This window comes from Camelus ferus, chromosome 10, assembly GCF_009834535.1.
Source record: "Camelus ferus isolate YT-003-E chromosome 10, BCGSAC_Cfer_1.0, whole genome shotgun sequence".
Classification (NCBI taxonomy): domain Eukaryota; kingdom Metazoa; phylum Chordata; class Mammalia; order Artiodactyla; family Camelidae; genus Camelus; species Camelus ferus.
Window position 1 is genome coordinate 56328436 of NC_045705.1, and position 15679 is coordinate 56344114.

Consider the following 15679-nt stretch of genomic DNA (forward strand, 5'->3'; position numbering starts at 1 on the left):
AATTCAAAATGAAGGAATATTTGAAATAAGTGTTGGTGGAAGAAAGGACAATTTGACAGATGAAGGAGTTTGGAATTCTTAGGGAAACTGGGATGAGATAGCCCAGGTGGCACCACATAACACACCTCAGGAGATTTCTCCAGGGGAATTGTGAGATTATGTGGAATCACGATGGCTCAGACGCCACCCGAGAGTTTGAGAAGTCTTCATAAATGCTCTGTTTTTCTAGTCTCAGGAAGGAAAGGAGCCAAATCAATTCCAAACTGGAGCACAGAGGTTGATATAGGTAATAAATTAATCTTAAAGTCTTTTTACATGCCCTCCATGTAGCAAGCTCTGTGAAGGGTTATTTATGTACTGTATTTCATTAAATCCTCATAAAACTTCTAGTGAGAGAAATGATACAGGCAGATGAGAAGAGTCTATAGTGTCACGGGGTGGTGGGGAGGTACAGAAAAGATGGAAAAAAGTAAAATGTAGGTGTTGGTATTAGAGTATAAGAAGGCATATACTGCAGGGAAGGGTCTATTATGTACAAAAATTGACATGAAGATTGGATGGAAGAGTAAATGAGGTTTGAATTGGAGGCTAGAGGAGAGAGGGGACTGAAAATTCAGGGAGAATGGAAGAGAGATGGAGAATAGAGAGAGGAATGAGATTTCACACACAAAAAAGGAGAGGGTGGGTAAAAGATATTCGGATAAAGAAAAACAGTCAAAAGCAGGAAAAAGAAATGGAAAAATATAAGAATCAACTATTTCCATAGAACAACAATGCTTCAGCAGGCCCTGGGAACTTAATCAAAGACTATCAGAGATTTTGAAAGTCTTTCCAAGGAAAACATCCAGTGGGGATGAGCCAACTGATTATCCCCAAGTGAAAGCTATTGAGAAGAGGGACCAGCAGGACCTACCAGCTGAAGGGCTCTCACTTATCGTGTAAAGTATAAAAAAGTCCCTTCCTCAAAGTACTCCAGAGAGTTAGACTGGCAGCACAAAGTACTTTGTTTAGATTTGAGCATCATGATTTATTTAGAAAGACATCTGGATTCTGTTTGCAATAAACAACACAACCTTTGTGAGTGGACTACACAATCTTTCAGATTCCTCTGTGTCTAACAGATCAGAATCTGCAAAATAACTTCTTTGTAGTGTTGTCTCCCAAACAGCAAATTCTCCTCTCACAGCAGAGAAACAGTAGGCAGAATGAGTCCTGGAAGCCCACCTGCTCTTGTGCACCTGACAGCACCCCACCCCCTCATCCCCTACACCACATGGACTCAGGCGCCCAGAACTGCTCTTGAGGTGCTTCTTTTTCCTTTCTTACAACAGGTACCTAGGTGAGAACAAAGACACCATAATACCTTTCAAGGATCCCTCGTTTAGGTGTTTTTTTTTTTCTATGCCCTGTTAGAAAAAGAGATTTTTATCTAGGTTAATGATTTTCAAGCCACATGCAGAAAATCAAGGAGGAGCTTGAGGATTTGTAGAACTTCTAGAAAGAAGAAAGGTATTCAGTCATCCAAATTCATTTATTCTTTGTTTCATTCCTTCATTCAACGCATATAGAAAAGCTTGTATATGCATGATTTATGGTCTACTAAGTGATGAACAGAAAATATTCCTTTCTTTCAGGGAGTTCAATTCTAGTAGGAGACAGAGAATTAAACATATGTGCAATGTTTAATTAAGTGTACTTACTTATAAGAAGGAAAAGCCCAGAATATGAAAAATGCATACTAACAAGGCAAACTATTATGGGCAATTGGAAAAGACTTACTTGGGAAGGATAGATAGGCTTTGATTAGGCAAAGAGGAACTTGAGAGCAGGTGGAGAAAGGCATAAGGAACAGGGAAGAACACATGTGGAAGTCCCTTATCAATAAGTATCTTACTGAGATCCAGGAACTTAAACACTGCAAATTTGGCTGGATTGAAGAGACCAAAGGGGAAAGAAGTGTTATCAGTTGGTGCTAGAGAGGTAGACAGGGAATGAATTGTGCTATGCTTTGAAGGCTGATATAAGGATTTAGGACTCTGTTCTGGATATAACAGAATCTCTTAAAGGAGCTTTTGCTTGTGATGAATAAATCATATTCCACACTTCCAAAGTTTATTCTGACTGCTGAATGAAGAATTGTTGGAAAGGGGCATTTGTGAATGGAGGACGATCAGTTAGGGTGCCTGGAAGAAATGGGCTATTGCTGTTTATTGGCTATACAAAGGGAAGAAAGGTGATAATAATTTCATAAGTTTTGGAATCAGATTTGAAATTGGTTAAGTGTTGGTTTGATGAAAGAAGAGCTTTTAAGAATAGTCCCAAGTTTCAGGGGGTTAGGAGACTCTCAAAATAAAACTCCTATTGAGTGGGTACTCTGATAGCTTACGTATGGTTGTTTCTGAGTCAATAACCTTTAATATTTGTCCCTTGCTGCTTTAAAATGAGGTTATGGAAAATTATAAATTATCAAAATTTGTGAAGATTAAATATTAATTTGAACAGTTTTATCCACTAAGGTGTCTATTTACAAATATAGGTCATTATAAATACAGTGAGAAAGATACCTAGGCATGTGGAAGAATATACACATATATGTGTATTGAGAATATACATATATATATATACATACACACACATACACATGGATTTATGTGGATGTGAATTTGTGATGGAAATGACATTGTGTTTAGTGTGTGTGTGTGGTAATAGTATTGTGAATTCAGTGTTGTTTGATTATTTAAAATGCTCTATGCTATTAAGTCCTTGCATGTTGCTCCTTTCTGCCAAACCTCACCTGCTGTTAAAGGAGGAGATAATCAAATTTTCTACTATCTAAGCACGAGGTATTTAGTCTTACTTCCAGGTTTTCAGATAAACAAATTAAATTCAAGGGAAAGGACACCATCTAGTGTGATGATCTAAGAAGCAAAAAGAGTGTTGCAAAAACTTCTCAGACACTGATTTTAATGGAGTTCTCCCCTCTGCTATTCCACTTATATATTCATAAAACCATTTACCTATCTTGTATGAAAACATATTTTCAGTTTAGGAGCTGTGAGCTAAGTGGGAGAGTCCAGCCTCACCCGATGGTGAGAGCACCATGATGAACTCTAATGCATCACATGCCAACCACCACAGTTTCATTTTGACAGGTATTCCAGGGATGCCAGACAAAAACCCGTGGATGGCCTTCCCCCTAGGATTTCTCTACACCCTAACTCTCCTGGGAAATGGTACCATCCTAGCTGTCATCAAGGTAGATCAGAGTCTCCACGAGCCTATGTACTACTTCCTCTCTATCTTGGCTCTGACTGATGTTAGTCTCTCCATGTCCACCTTGCCCTCCATGCTCAGCATCTTCTGGTTTAATGCCCCTGAGATTCCCTTTGATGCATGCATCACTCAGATGTTCTTCATCCATGGTTTTGGAGTGGTAGAATCAGGAGTCTTAGTGTCCATGGCCTTCGACAGATTTGTGGCCATCCAAGACCCATTGCGCTATGCTTCCATCCTCACTCATGGCGTCATCGGCAAGATTGGAGTAGCTGTTCTCACCCAAGCAGTTTGTGTAGTCTTCCCTGTGCCCTTCCTCATAAAGCGGCTACCCTTCTGCCGTTCCAATGTCTTGTCTCATTCATACTGTCTCCACCAAGATGCAATGCGGCTAGCCTGTGCCAGCACCCGCATCAACAGCCTCTATGGCCTCATCATTGTCATCTTCACGTTGGGGCTTGATGCCCTGGTCATTCTCTTCTCTTACGTGCTCATCCTGAAGATTGTGCTGGGCATTGCGTCCAGAGTGGAAAGGCTCAAAGCCCTGAACACCTGCCTCTCTCACATCTGTGCTGTGCTCCTCTTCTATGTTCCTCTCATTGGTGTCACCATGATCCACAGATTTGGGAAGCATCTGTCACCAGTAGTGCACACACTCATGGCCAATATCTATCTGTTACTGCCCCCTGTGCTAAACCCCATTGTCTATAGTGTGAAGACCAAACAGATACGGAGGCGGATCATCCATGTGTTCCAGAGAAGAAAGAACAGAGCCTAGGGGAATGGACTCAAATGTAAGGTGCAAATGAAGTAGCATTTTCAGTAGTTACGATGCAGTCAAATTACACACATCTGGTAAGTTGTAAAGTGGACAAGGCTTGTGGGTGAAGATAAAACACAGGTCATTCTTGTTCTGTGTATACTCCATTTTAGAATGTATACATTTTGCTATATGGTGTCAAAACAAACTATAATTTAATTAACATAATTTTCTTCTTGGAAACTGGAGATGAGCATCAATGGTCACGTAAATTACCACCTTTTTATCCAGATACCATTTATGAGTTTTTATTCATCTAATGCTAAATAATATTATTTCTTTAATTATCAATTAAATAATATTTACATCAGGAACAATTCAAGAAACTCAGTAGTACTGCTGAAAGATGAGTCGCTGAGGCTTTTTTTTTTTTTTCTTAAAATAGAGCAAAGAAAGCTGTTACATTATGAATAGTATTTATTGGTATGTTTCAATGTTTTTTGGGTAAAGAGTGCCTTTGATAAAATCGACACAAACAGATCTGCGGTTACTTAATATATACCTTTTCTTTTAAGCGTTATCACTTCTTTACACTTAAAATGTTTCTAGTTTCCTGCCACATACTTAGTAAAATAATAGGTGTCATGCCTTTACTCTTTTAACCTACCTAGCATGAGTGAAGTCTATTTTGCTTTATACAAGAGGACCTAGCAAAACTTTACCAAGAAAAATTACTGCTGGGCCTTGTATGAAGACAAGTAGAAACTTTCAGCGGTGGGAAGATGTTTAAGAAAGCAGCGTACACAGGCGTGGGGATAAGTATGTCAAATGCAACATGTCTTTGCACTGATGCTCACACCTGCTTTAAGTATTTTGTTGATCATTACACAATCAAGTTGCTAGGGGTATTACTCATTCAGTAAATATACATTTAACACTAATGAAATGCCAGCCATGATGCTAGACCCTGAAGACACAGAAAAATGCACCAATTTTCTGCTCAATCCCGGGCATATTTCTCTGTAAGGGAATATGTACACAATTACAAGTCAAGTAGGTATTTAATTACAGTATCACATTTAATTTGCTCATATGAATAGTGCTAGTTGTCTTCAGATAGTCTCTCAATTAATTCTCCCAACAATCTTTGAGAATAGGTGTTTTCACATTTTACACATGAGGAAGTGAGATTGAGAGCAGTAAGCAACTTACTCAAAGTCATACAGTTTCTAAGTGGAAGAAATAGATTCAGATTTAGCTCTGTTGATTCTGAAGCCTGTGAATTGAGCCTAGAGTCGTGGCTCAGAGTGTCCCAGGCTTGCAAGCAAATTCCAGAAAGAAGGAAGGAACCACAATGATTCTAAGACACGGAGGTATGAGACAGAAACTAGGAGTCAATATTGCAGAAACCGTAAGGAAGAAGTTCATCTTGCCAAGATGAAACCAGATGGAGAGGCAGATTTAGACTTAAATTGCAAGACTGATAATGGAGTTTTCATTTTCAATGTTATAAAATTACTTGAAAATTGGTGGCTTGTGCAATACAGATATCAGCCGAGTCCTCTCTCTATATAGATATAGATATAGATATCTAAATGGAAAATGTGAATCCCAGACAGGACACATTATCATCAATTCGCCTACAAGGAAAAAATAATAGAGCTTTTATTTATATTTAAGTTCATCTTATCCTTCCAAAATGTTATTTTTCCTAATGTGTTAGCATAGATGTAGTATATTAGTACAGTGGTCCCTGTATACAATTTTTGAATGAATTAATATATTAAGGAGCATCCACTTTTTTTCTTATACAGTTGCGTAACCCAAAACTTGAAAACTACCACTCTGGACTAAAGATAAAAGCCAGCCCCCCATGGATTATATTTACAATGTTCAAATACTGTGGTAACAGAGGCAATTAACAGAAAGTACCCATTAAATGACATCTTCTTTGATTCTGCAATGGGGCCACGTAGTGGCAAGATGAAAAGCCTAACTTCTTTCCCAGCAATACCCACATACTCCACGTTCTCACTGTGCACTCCCTTCCCCAGTTCCTGCAGTCTCAGTGTGTCTCCACCGCAACATGAAAGTGGTGTTTTCAATGGGTCAGATCTCTTTCTAAATAAGAAGTCAGTATTTCTCCCCAGCCCTCCTTCAACTTGATGTATTTGGATAAATTACACATATTTAAAGTCTCCTGCTTTTAATCTCTTTGCTGATTTCAGGGCACCCAACCACATCTCCTCCTTCCACCTTCTCCTGTTTCCTCACCTGCCTTCCTTCACTTCTTCCTCTCACGCATGATGTGGATATTTCTCCAAGTTCTCCCCTTGTCATTCGGTTGCCTCAGTAAATTTCTTTCTCCAAGTTGCCATTCATTCCAATGGCTTTAAAATGGAGTCCATGTGGATCTCTGTCTCTCTTTCCCTCTGTCTCCTTCTCCCTTTCTCTCTCAAGATCGAATTCTTAATTTTTAACTGCCTTTGCAAAATCTCTAAATGGAGGTTTTGATATAGGACAAAATCCCACACAATCTTTGCTTTAATTCTTTTAAGATGTACTTGGACATATTGTCTCCTGTGCTTACCATTTTCTTCCTTGTAAGGAAAGTACCCCCCATCCCATCTCACCCTCATAAATCTGATACAAACATGTATCTTACATTTGCAAGGGGGCTAAAATAGAGTGGTCTTGCTTTTCGCTACAGTAATCACTTTCCCTTTCTTTAAAGGTATGAACAGTCTCCATTTATATAACATTCAAAAATGTACTGGCACCCATCCAGAAACTAAGTCTTTGATTCTGTCTTTGACTGGCCTCTGTCATCCACGTCCCTGGTAATCACTCTGGTTTGTCCCTGGGGATGCTTGCTCTTGGAACTGAGCCACCGTGCATCTCTTGGTAGCAAAATATCACCCATGGGGGTTGTGTTATTATGTTAATCAGTCCTATTGTTAGATTTGTTGTTACTATCCAAGAAGAGGACAAATTATGCAAATGTATTGTCATTTTCATATATAGGTCCCCCCTCAGTTTCTAAAATTGCAATTGTTAAGAAAAGACAATAAATATTGTATCTAGTTTCAGATTTTAAGCTATGTTTTCTTCTAAGCTGCTCATTCTCGAAATGAATTAAACTGCTATCCAGACCCTAGATTTAGTAATAGAGTTCACACTCTCTCAAGGTTAATTTCAATCTGAGCAAAAAATAGCTCTGACACTAATGATGGCAAGTATGTGTATATTAACATCACCTAGTTTTTCCTAATTTTTTTTTTTAGTGGAGATACTGGGGATTGAACCCAGGACCTCATGCATGCTAAGCATGCGCACTACCTCTATGAATATTCATTATCCATACCCCTTTTTTTCACTAATTTTTTTTTTCACCTAGTTTTTAGAAAAAGTTTTCCTTCTTCCCTCAGCCCAGCAGCCCTGGTATGGAATGAGCCAAGAACAGGTGTTCTTATATGCCACTATATGGACTTTTTAATGTGTGTATATACCTGTGTATATGAATAGAGTATGGGTGGGGTTATGTGGGTCTAGGAATATCTACCTCTATGAGGTTTCAAGAGTGTTTAAAAATACATTGGTTTTTATACCAGTTGTATAAGCGAATGTGTCAGCATTCTGGTGGTAAAGTATGTATGCACACGTGTTTAGATGTGTGAATTCACATGTGTGAATCCATCCCACTGCTGTGAGGTGTGATGTGTGTGTTTCTGTGGGGGTACACATCTATTTGGATGGATTTATATGGAAGCACATGCATGACTGAAAGTGGTTACACATTCTTGTTTGTATCTCCATGTGTGCATTTTTCAAATGATATGTGATACTTATCTATGAAAATATAGATAAGAAAATATATACAAATGGGATGACATTGCATCCCAAAGCCTGTTGCAATCCACCTAATACAGGATTGCCTGTATTTCTTTCTACTTTTAAATTGTGATTACTCAAGAGCTATTTTCTAAAGCAATGCCTCTTTTCATTAGGACAGTGGACACTGCTGTTCAAAAAGTACAGAGTGTTTGCCACCAGGGTGACTACATAGAGCTTAAGCACAAATTCAAATAGAAAGAACTAGGAGATAAGCCTAGAAGTGTGCCTATCTGTACACAAAGTCCCACCTTTGTTTCTTCATCTTCAACACTGTATTAGTTTCCTGCCACTGCTATAACAAATTACCACAAATTTAGTGGCTTAAAACAACATGAATTATTATCTTACCATTCTACAAGTCAGAAGTCTACAATGGGTTTCTCTAGGCTTAAATCAAGATTGTCAACAGGGCAGTGTTTCTGGAGGCTCCAGGGGAGAATTCATTTTCTTATTTTTCCAACTTCTAGAAGCTGGTCTTATTTTTGCTTTGTGACCCCTTGCAATGCTGACAACAGCAAGTCAAGTCATTCTTCCAGCACATCACTCTGACATTGATCTTCCGCCTCCCCATTCTAGGGCTAAGGGACCCTTGTGATTACTCCAGCCCCACCCATGTAATCCAGGATGATCACTTTATCTTAAAGTCATTTTTATAGCAACTTAAATTCTGTAATCTTAATTCTCCTTTGCCACATATCATATTTTCACAGTTTCCAGGGATCAGGTCATGGAAATTTGTGGAAGTCCATTATTTTGTCTACCACAGTCTCTGATTTTGCGAGTGGGATATGTGCATCGGGGAGCTGACGTAGAAGCCAAATGAAAGACTTCCGATAAAATTGGAGCTATTGTTTTGTTTTGTTTTGTTTTTTTGACATGGCAAAGAGCAAAACTCAGGTTATTGAACAGGGTAAAAAGAAGTAATAGTCTATCTACATTCCTGAAGCTAATATAGAGAAAGAACTTGAAATTATATCTGGCCCTATGAATTTAGCCTTGGGGCTCTGATTAGAGGATAATCAAGGCACTAAAAGGATTAAATTCACATATCAATGAACTCAAAAACATGCTGACCTTGGACCATCCTCATCTGGGAAGGCAGATGGTACATCCCACTTTCCAGGTACCTAGAAAACATCCCTGCTGTTTACATGCTTGTCTCCATCATTACACTACCCTTTTTTCTGTACTTAAGTATTTTTTTTTAATTGAGAATAATAATAACAACAGTAATAATACCAATTTATTGAATGCTTGTCATTTCCAGGTCCTGGACCAAGCCTTAATAACTCCTTTAATATTCATTACCCTATAAAATAAGCACTTGTCCCATCCAGATTTTGTAGGTTGGAACAACTAGCATGGAATAAATTTGGTGTCTTATCTGTATTACACAGTCGTAAGTGGCAAAGGCAGGATAAACCCAAGCCCTTGCTCTCAATATATTTACTCACAGAGTTAATTCTGGGTGTAATGAGGCAGTATTTAAAATATGAGTTATGGAGTTATTGTTTAGTGGATGGCAACACACCCAGGACTACTGCTGCTGGTGCTGCAGCTTTCATCATCCTTATCTTCAAAGGAGAAGCGTGAAGGAGACGGAAAGGGGATATAGGGAAGCCACAAACTCCCTCATCTGTACCCTTGCGTCTGAGGTCAGCCTTTATGTACTTATGGCACACAGACAACAGCTATGCAGGGCATTCCGTCTGTCTCTAAAATGGACAGTATGATCTAGAGATTGGGGGCATCAGTTGAATTTCAGGCACTGCATTGGGTGAAAACACCCAAGACCTGAAAGTCCTCAAAGAGTTTTGTTCATCCCCTGAGGATATTGGTCACTTTGCACTGTTTCTAGGACCTTTCCCCTCATGCTGGAAAGAGCAGGTTGAGACCTAGCCTCTTAACAGCAACTGCTGGCAATTCCTGCTCCAGACCCAGGGCTGTAATAGTGTTGACAAGCTCTTAACAACTTCCTCCAGGAGTGGTAGAGCTCCACTCTCCCCACAAAACCCAGAAGGTTTAAATGATATTTAGCACTCATATTATTTTATTAATTGTCTGCAATGTGCTCTTGTTTCTTATAGAGTTAAGAAAAAAATACTTTGGGGTGTGTGTGCGTGTGAACCTATCTAAAATTAACTCAGAAAGACCTGGTGAACATGAAAGGAGTATTAAAATGGAAATACTCTTTTCTTGTAAACACAGTCTTACTAAATGAGTCTCAGCTAAGCTAGTGTCTACCCTAACAAACTTCTAAAATAGCTACCAATTTGAGTAGTAGATACTGTCACCACAAAAGATGCAAAGAATTTTTTATGTTATATTTTCACAATCAAGTGGTAAATATTTTAGAAAAGGTGATTTGGATCATGTAAAGGAATATAGACAGCTCACTGCATACATGTGCCTTTGTTCTCCTACGTCATATGCTTTGTTGTCAAATAAAACTCATAGTGATTTTTTAACCTTCTACTCTGAGTGTCATCCCGATCTGCCTCACCCATTTTCCCTATCTCCCACAATATGGATAGTGTCCAGGATTCCCCCAGGAAGTCTGCCCAGCTGAGCCTTAGCCAGCAAATGAACAGCTCTGAGACTTGATATCTTCATCTGGAAATCCCTCACAGGGAGACTGTAGTTATTCAATAAGACAACACGTAAAAGGCTCTGGTACTGTGTCCTTTACTTAGTGGACAGTCTGAAATACATGTTTTCTTATTCTTATGCATTCAATATTTTTGGCTCTCTATAATCACACAGCATTCTGTAGTTTGCAAGTAATTGTCCTTATATGATTAAATTTAATTTCATAACAATACTGAACGTTAAGTGATAATATTTCCATTTTAAAAATAAAGAAATTGCCACTAGGAGAGGGGAAGAGAGTACCCAGTGTCACTCATGGAACAGCTAAATGTCACCCTCAATCTGTTGATCCCGAGTTATGCAATATGGTTGGCCCCTGCTCAGTTATATGCATTTATATTCTTAATCCTAAAATTTGAACATCTTTCTAATTCATATTTTATTTAATAATGCATTATCCCCAGGTGTTCTCTTATTATTTAATGAGTATAGTTCATTTTCTCCTATTAAGCTAATGGAGGCCATTCCTAACTCTTGAGTTAGAATGTTAAATTAAATAAATTTAATGAGTTTTCATTTAAAAGGCATAAAACTTGTGGCCTATTTATGTTCAAAAGAGTTATTAAAAAGTGGAATTATTAATATTCCCTGCTGTTATATGCCACAGGACAGTCCATTGAACAGTTCCTATAGATGCCACTCTTTCTAAACTGGGCAAAAGATGAATTGGTACAGGAAAAGGAAAGTATGTTCTGAGAGCAGGGAACTCTCTCTTTGCCCAATTCAAATCACACAGAACATAGGAAAAAGTAGAAACCTTTATTTTTTGTCATAGCCATAGTTGAGCCTTTACAGAATAGATTCTCCCTCTCTCCAACTGGCAGACCCTAACCCCCTTCAGTGATCTTGGTTTGAACAAATATCTGGATGATCTTCCTCCGTATCTCTTTGGTCTTCACCGTATAGACTATGGGGTTTAGAACAGGGGGTACAAGGAGGTAGGCATTAGCCATGAGGACATGAGTCAGTGGTGAAAGGTGCCTTCCAAAACGATGAATGACAGACACCCCAATGAGTGGCACATAGAAGATGAGCACAGCACAGGTGTGTGAAACACAGGTGTTGAGCGCCTTCAGCCGGCCCTCCCCTGAGGCAATTGCCATTACTGTTCTGAGTATGAACACGTAGGAGAGGAGGATGGAGAGGGAGTCCAAACCCTTGGTGAAGATGACAGCAATGAGGCCATAGAGACTGTTGACATGGGTGCTGGCACAGGCAAGGCGCATGACATCTTGGTGGAGGCAGAAGGAGTGAGAAAGGAGGGTGGAGCCGTAGAAGGGGCGCCGCTTGATGAGGAAAGGCACAGGGAAGACCACGCAGACTGCCCTTGTCAAGATGACGGCCCCTGTTCTGCAGACCACACCATTGGTTAGGATGGCACTATACCTGAGGGGCTTCCAGATTGCCACAACCCGATCAAAGGCCATGGCCACCAGCACACCAGACTCAATGGCTGAGAAGGTATGGATGAAGTACATCTGAATGAGGCAGGCATCAAAATCAATGGACTTGTAGTTAAACCAAAATATGCCTAGCATAGAGGGCATAGTACACAAGGCAAGTCCCACGTCTGCCAATGCCAGCATACACAGAAAGTAGTACATGGGCACATGCAGGGACAAGTCAGACTTGATGGTAGAGATGATGACACCATTGCCAAAGAGGGCAATGACATATAGAGCACCCAGTGGGAATGCCATCCAGTGATGCTTTTGTTCGAGCCCTGGAATTCCAGCTAAGACAAGGTAAAGGTGTTGGAAGTGGGAGTGGTTATGATCTGCCATGACATCAATGTGACCTAGGCATGAGGAGGGGACTTGTGAGATCCTGATGGATGTCTTCCTAAAAATATAGTGACAAGGATTAGAATCTGACTTTCCTGGGAGTAGAGCCATTTTATCTTCACATGGGTGGGAGAGACTGTCAGAGAGGACTGAATCCCTGAAATTACTGCTCCAAGGAATATCTACTGGCCCAAAAGAAAAGACTCACCCAAGTCAGATAAGTCCCATATTCAATTTAAAGCACACACTGGAGTGCCAATGCATTGTTAGTAAAATGTATTGCTTCCCCTGTCCTCTTCTCTCTCTTTCTAATCAATTCCTACAAGCTTTTGAGTTAGAGGCTGAGGACACAGTAACTAAGACAGAATTGATATAAAGTATAAATTGGTTGATTCCTCACAAAGGATGCCATGTCCACCCATCACACTGCTTTTGCCCGGAACTCTCATGAAGACAACAGATTGCTTATATAGGGCGGGGCTAGAAATGCCCAGGCCTTCTTTTAACCATAACCCTCCTTCATTTCCTCTGAGCCTGGATGTGGCCTCAGAATCATTCTCAACCCAGGAGCCTCAGACTGCCACTTCTAATCACGGGAAATGAAAGGTACTTGATGTGTCAAATCTAATGAAATCTTAGTAGAAGGGTAAGTAAGTTATATTTAGGAAAGCGACAACAGCAATTCTTTGTTTTAGACTAACGTATTTCGTCCAAAAGGAAGTGAAGTCCCCAAGGCTCACCCCAATCAGGATCATCTGGAAATTGGATTACTAAGGCACAGTGAGCATTCACAGTGCCTTGTTACACTCAGAGAGTCAGTATAGAGGCCCTAGTAGAGATCTGGAAGACATGCTCATATGACCAGAATCAGTAACTACACTTATTCCAAAGGGCCCCCTGAGGGACTCAATCAACTTTCTACATGAATGCCAATTCGAGGTAGAGCATACTGTCCTTGAGAAGCTCTCAAACCTTAAGACACTCCTCAGCTGCCTTCGTCAATTGATTAGAATCAAGTTGACTAAGAGGCAAGGGAGTGTTAGGAACATAGACTCCAGATCCACACGTCTTGTAATCGAATTCTAGCTTCCCCTGCTCCTCAGTCTAGCCGTATCTATGTAACACATGCACAACAGTGCCTACTCCATAGGAGCAGTGTGAGGAATATAACCGAGAGGCCTTAGTAAGCAAACGGCGTGCTTTTTTATTGTGAGCACTGGGAGCACATCCCCATGTTCTCAGTGCTGGTACTGGGTTTTTCATTTGCTTCTTTCTTGTTTTTTGTTTTGTTTCTTTGTCTGTTTTGGATTTTTTGGCCAGCGTTTGTTGCAGTTGGTGGAAGTGAAAACTGATGGATTCTCTTCTATCAGCAAAGAATCACATTTGCTTTTACATCCCTTATAATTTTTGAATTATTCACCCTCTGCTCTGCAAATATCGAGTGCCTCAGCCCCAGGCGATGTATACATCTCTGGCTGATGGATGCTTGTGTGGAATCACAAACATATCATAACTGTTTCTGAAATCTCCCAAAACATCCTCTTTCAAAGATTTCTGATTCAGATTTTCCCAGCCGTAGCCAGGGCATTTTTTCTATTTTTATAAAGTATTCATTTCTTTCCATTGCTCTTATGTAAGATAGTTAGCTGTTGGTTCAAAAGACTCTGGCCTTTTAGGCAGCATCCATTTTCTGCCCTCCCAGTAAACTTTTGTTTTAGTTTTTTGTTTGTTTTAGTGAGTTTTGAGAAAGAAAATGTTTATTAAGTTTTTCAAGTGATTGTAATGGAGTGGAAATGAGAGAAAATTTTAAGAGGTAAACAAATGAAAGAGGGGGAAAGAAAATAAAGTGGGGAGAGAAGGAGAGAAAAGGAATAAAAAGAGAATAACATAAATTCCAAGAATAGCAGAAGTAAAAGCTGACCTATTTCACATTTTACTAACAAAGACATCGAAGCCTAGCTAAAGAAAATGACTTGCCCTGAGTCAAAAACCTAGTTAGTAGGAAAACAGATGAGAAGAGAGGAGAAAGGAAAATTATTACTAAGTGCACTGGGAGCATGAGGGTTCAATTAGAGGAGACAAAGTCAAAATTACATCTCCTGGCCAAGATGCTTATTCGCTAATACATGTCCTTAAATTTTGTTCTTCATCAGTATTGCCCAGAATCTAGAAAACAGGTAAAGTTCAAATCTATCCCCTGAAGATTAGGCTCTTAGATCCCAAGTTCTTCTTTTGAAAGTTTCACCTAGTCCTGATCCTCTGCTGTCCATACTGCCACATTTATGGAAAAACAAACTGTGTAAAGTGTTTTATTTCTGCCCCATAGGCTTCCACAAGCTATATGACCTCATTATAGATCCCAAGTTGAAGGAGAGGGGAACAATTAAACAAAATTATAAAATTTCTCTACTATGTGAAGACATATGATAGGCAGGCAGGACCTAAGGAGACAGGAAGAAAAGCCTTCCTGACCTAGAGAGTAATTGTGACCACCCTTCACCTGATGGTAGAGCCATAAATTCCCTTCTCAAGAGGAAAATCCCCAAACTCCAATCATTCTAGGGTTCTAGATGAAAAAAATTTTTAAGTCCAATATCTTACTGATACAGAAACATTCATGCAGTATTCTATAGATGACATTTCTGCCTATTAGTTCCAGTGACTGGGAGTTCCCTAATTTCTAAGGTGATGCACTCAGCACAAAGTATCAGACACCTGCCCACCTCTTAGAAAAAGGTGACTTACTAACCAAGAGTTTAAAGAAGTCTTTGCATCTTTCCCTTAAAGCCAGCACAAATGAGAAACTAGGCAAGAATGCAAGGAATGAAGTGCTTGGGTTGGAGAATAAAAGACAAAAGAGAGATAAGGGGACACAAAAAGAAGTGGTTGGGGGACCATCTGAAACTTTAGTAATGATATCTTAAGATATTCTGTTGATAAGGCAGTTGTATCCTCTGATTTTGCTCTCAAACTTACCTTGTTGCTCAGAGTATCCCTAGCTGGAAGACGGTTCTCTAGCAGCCTGAGGCTTACTGGGCAAAACCATTAGTTACATGAGGACTTTAATTTCCCGAGCTGCCCCAAAACTCCTCCCCTACCATACCAAGGAGAGTTTCACAGATCAGTGAACAGGCTTATTCCCTGGAGCTTCCAAGATTGAGGAGGTCTCTCCAGGGCTGAAAAATCACCTCCTAGATTCTCATGTCTGGGAATTAAGATAGTATTGGGGAGGCTAGTAGGAAAATGTGTGTGTGTGTGTGTGTGAAGGTTGGGGGGTTTCAAAGGCTGGTCAGTACCCAATCACACTCTGTTAGGGCCA

At 39.8% G+C, this 15679-nt stretch overlaps 2 protein-coding genes across 2 annotated transcripts; one reads left to right on the forward strand and one right to left on the reverse strand.

The window, feature by feature from the left end:
- Positions 1–3100: 3100 nt before the first annotated feature.
- On the forward strand, positions 3101–4051 carry LOC102505107 (olfactory receptor 51H1). Its single transcript, XM_006183113.3, has one exon. The coding sequence runs from the start codon at positions 3101–3103 to the stop codon at positions 4049–4051; it is 951 nt and encodes a 316-aa protein (XP_006183175.3).
- Positions 4052–11403: 7352 nt separating this feature from the next.
- On the reverse strand, positions 11404–12360 carry LOC102505363 (olfactory receptor 51H1). The gene has a single exon (XM_006183114.1). The coding sequence runs from the start codon at positions 12358–12360 to the stop codon at positions 11404–11406; it is 957 nt and encodes a 318-aa protein (XP_006183176.1).
- Between the last annotated feature and the right edge of the window lie 3319 nt (positions 12361–15679).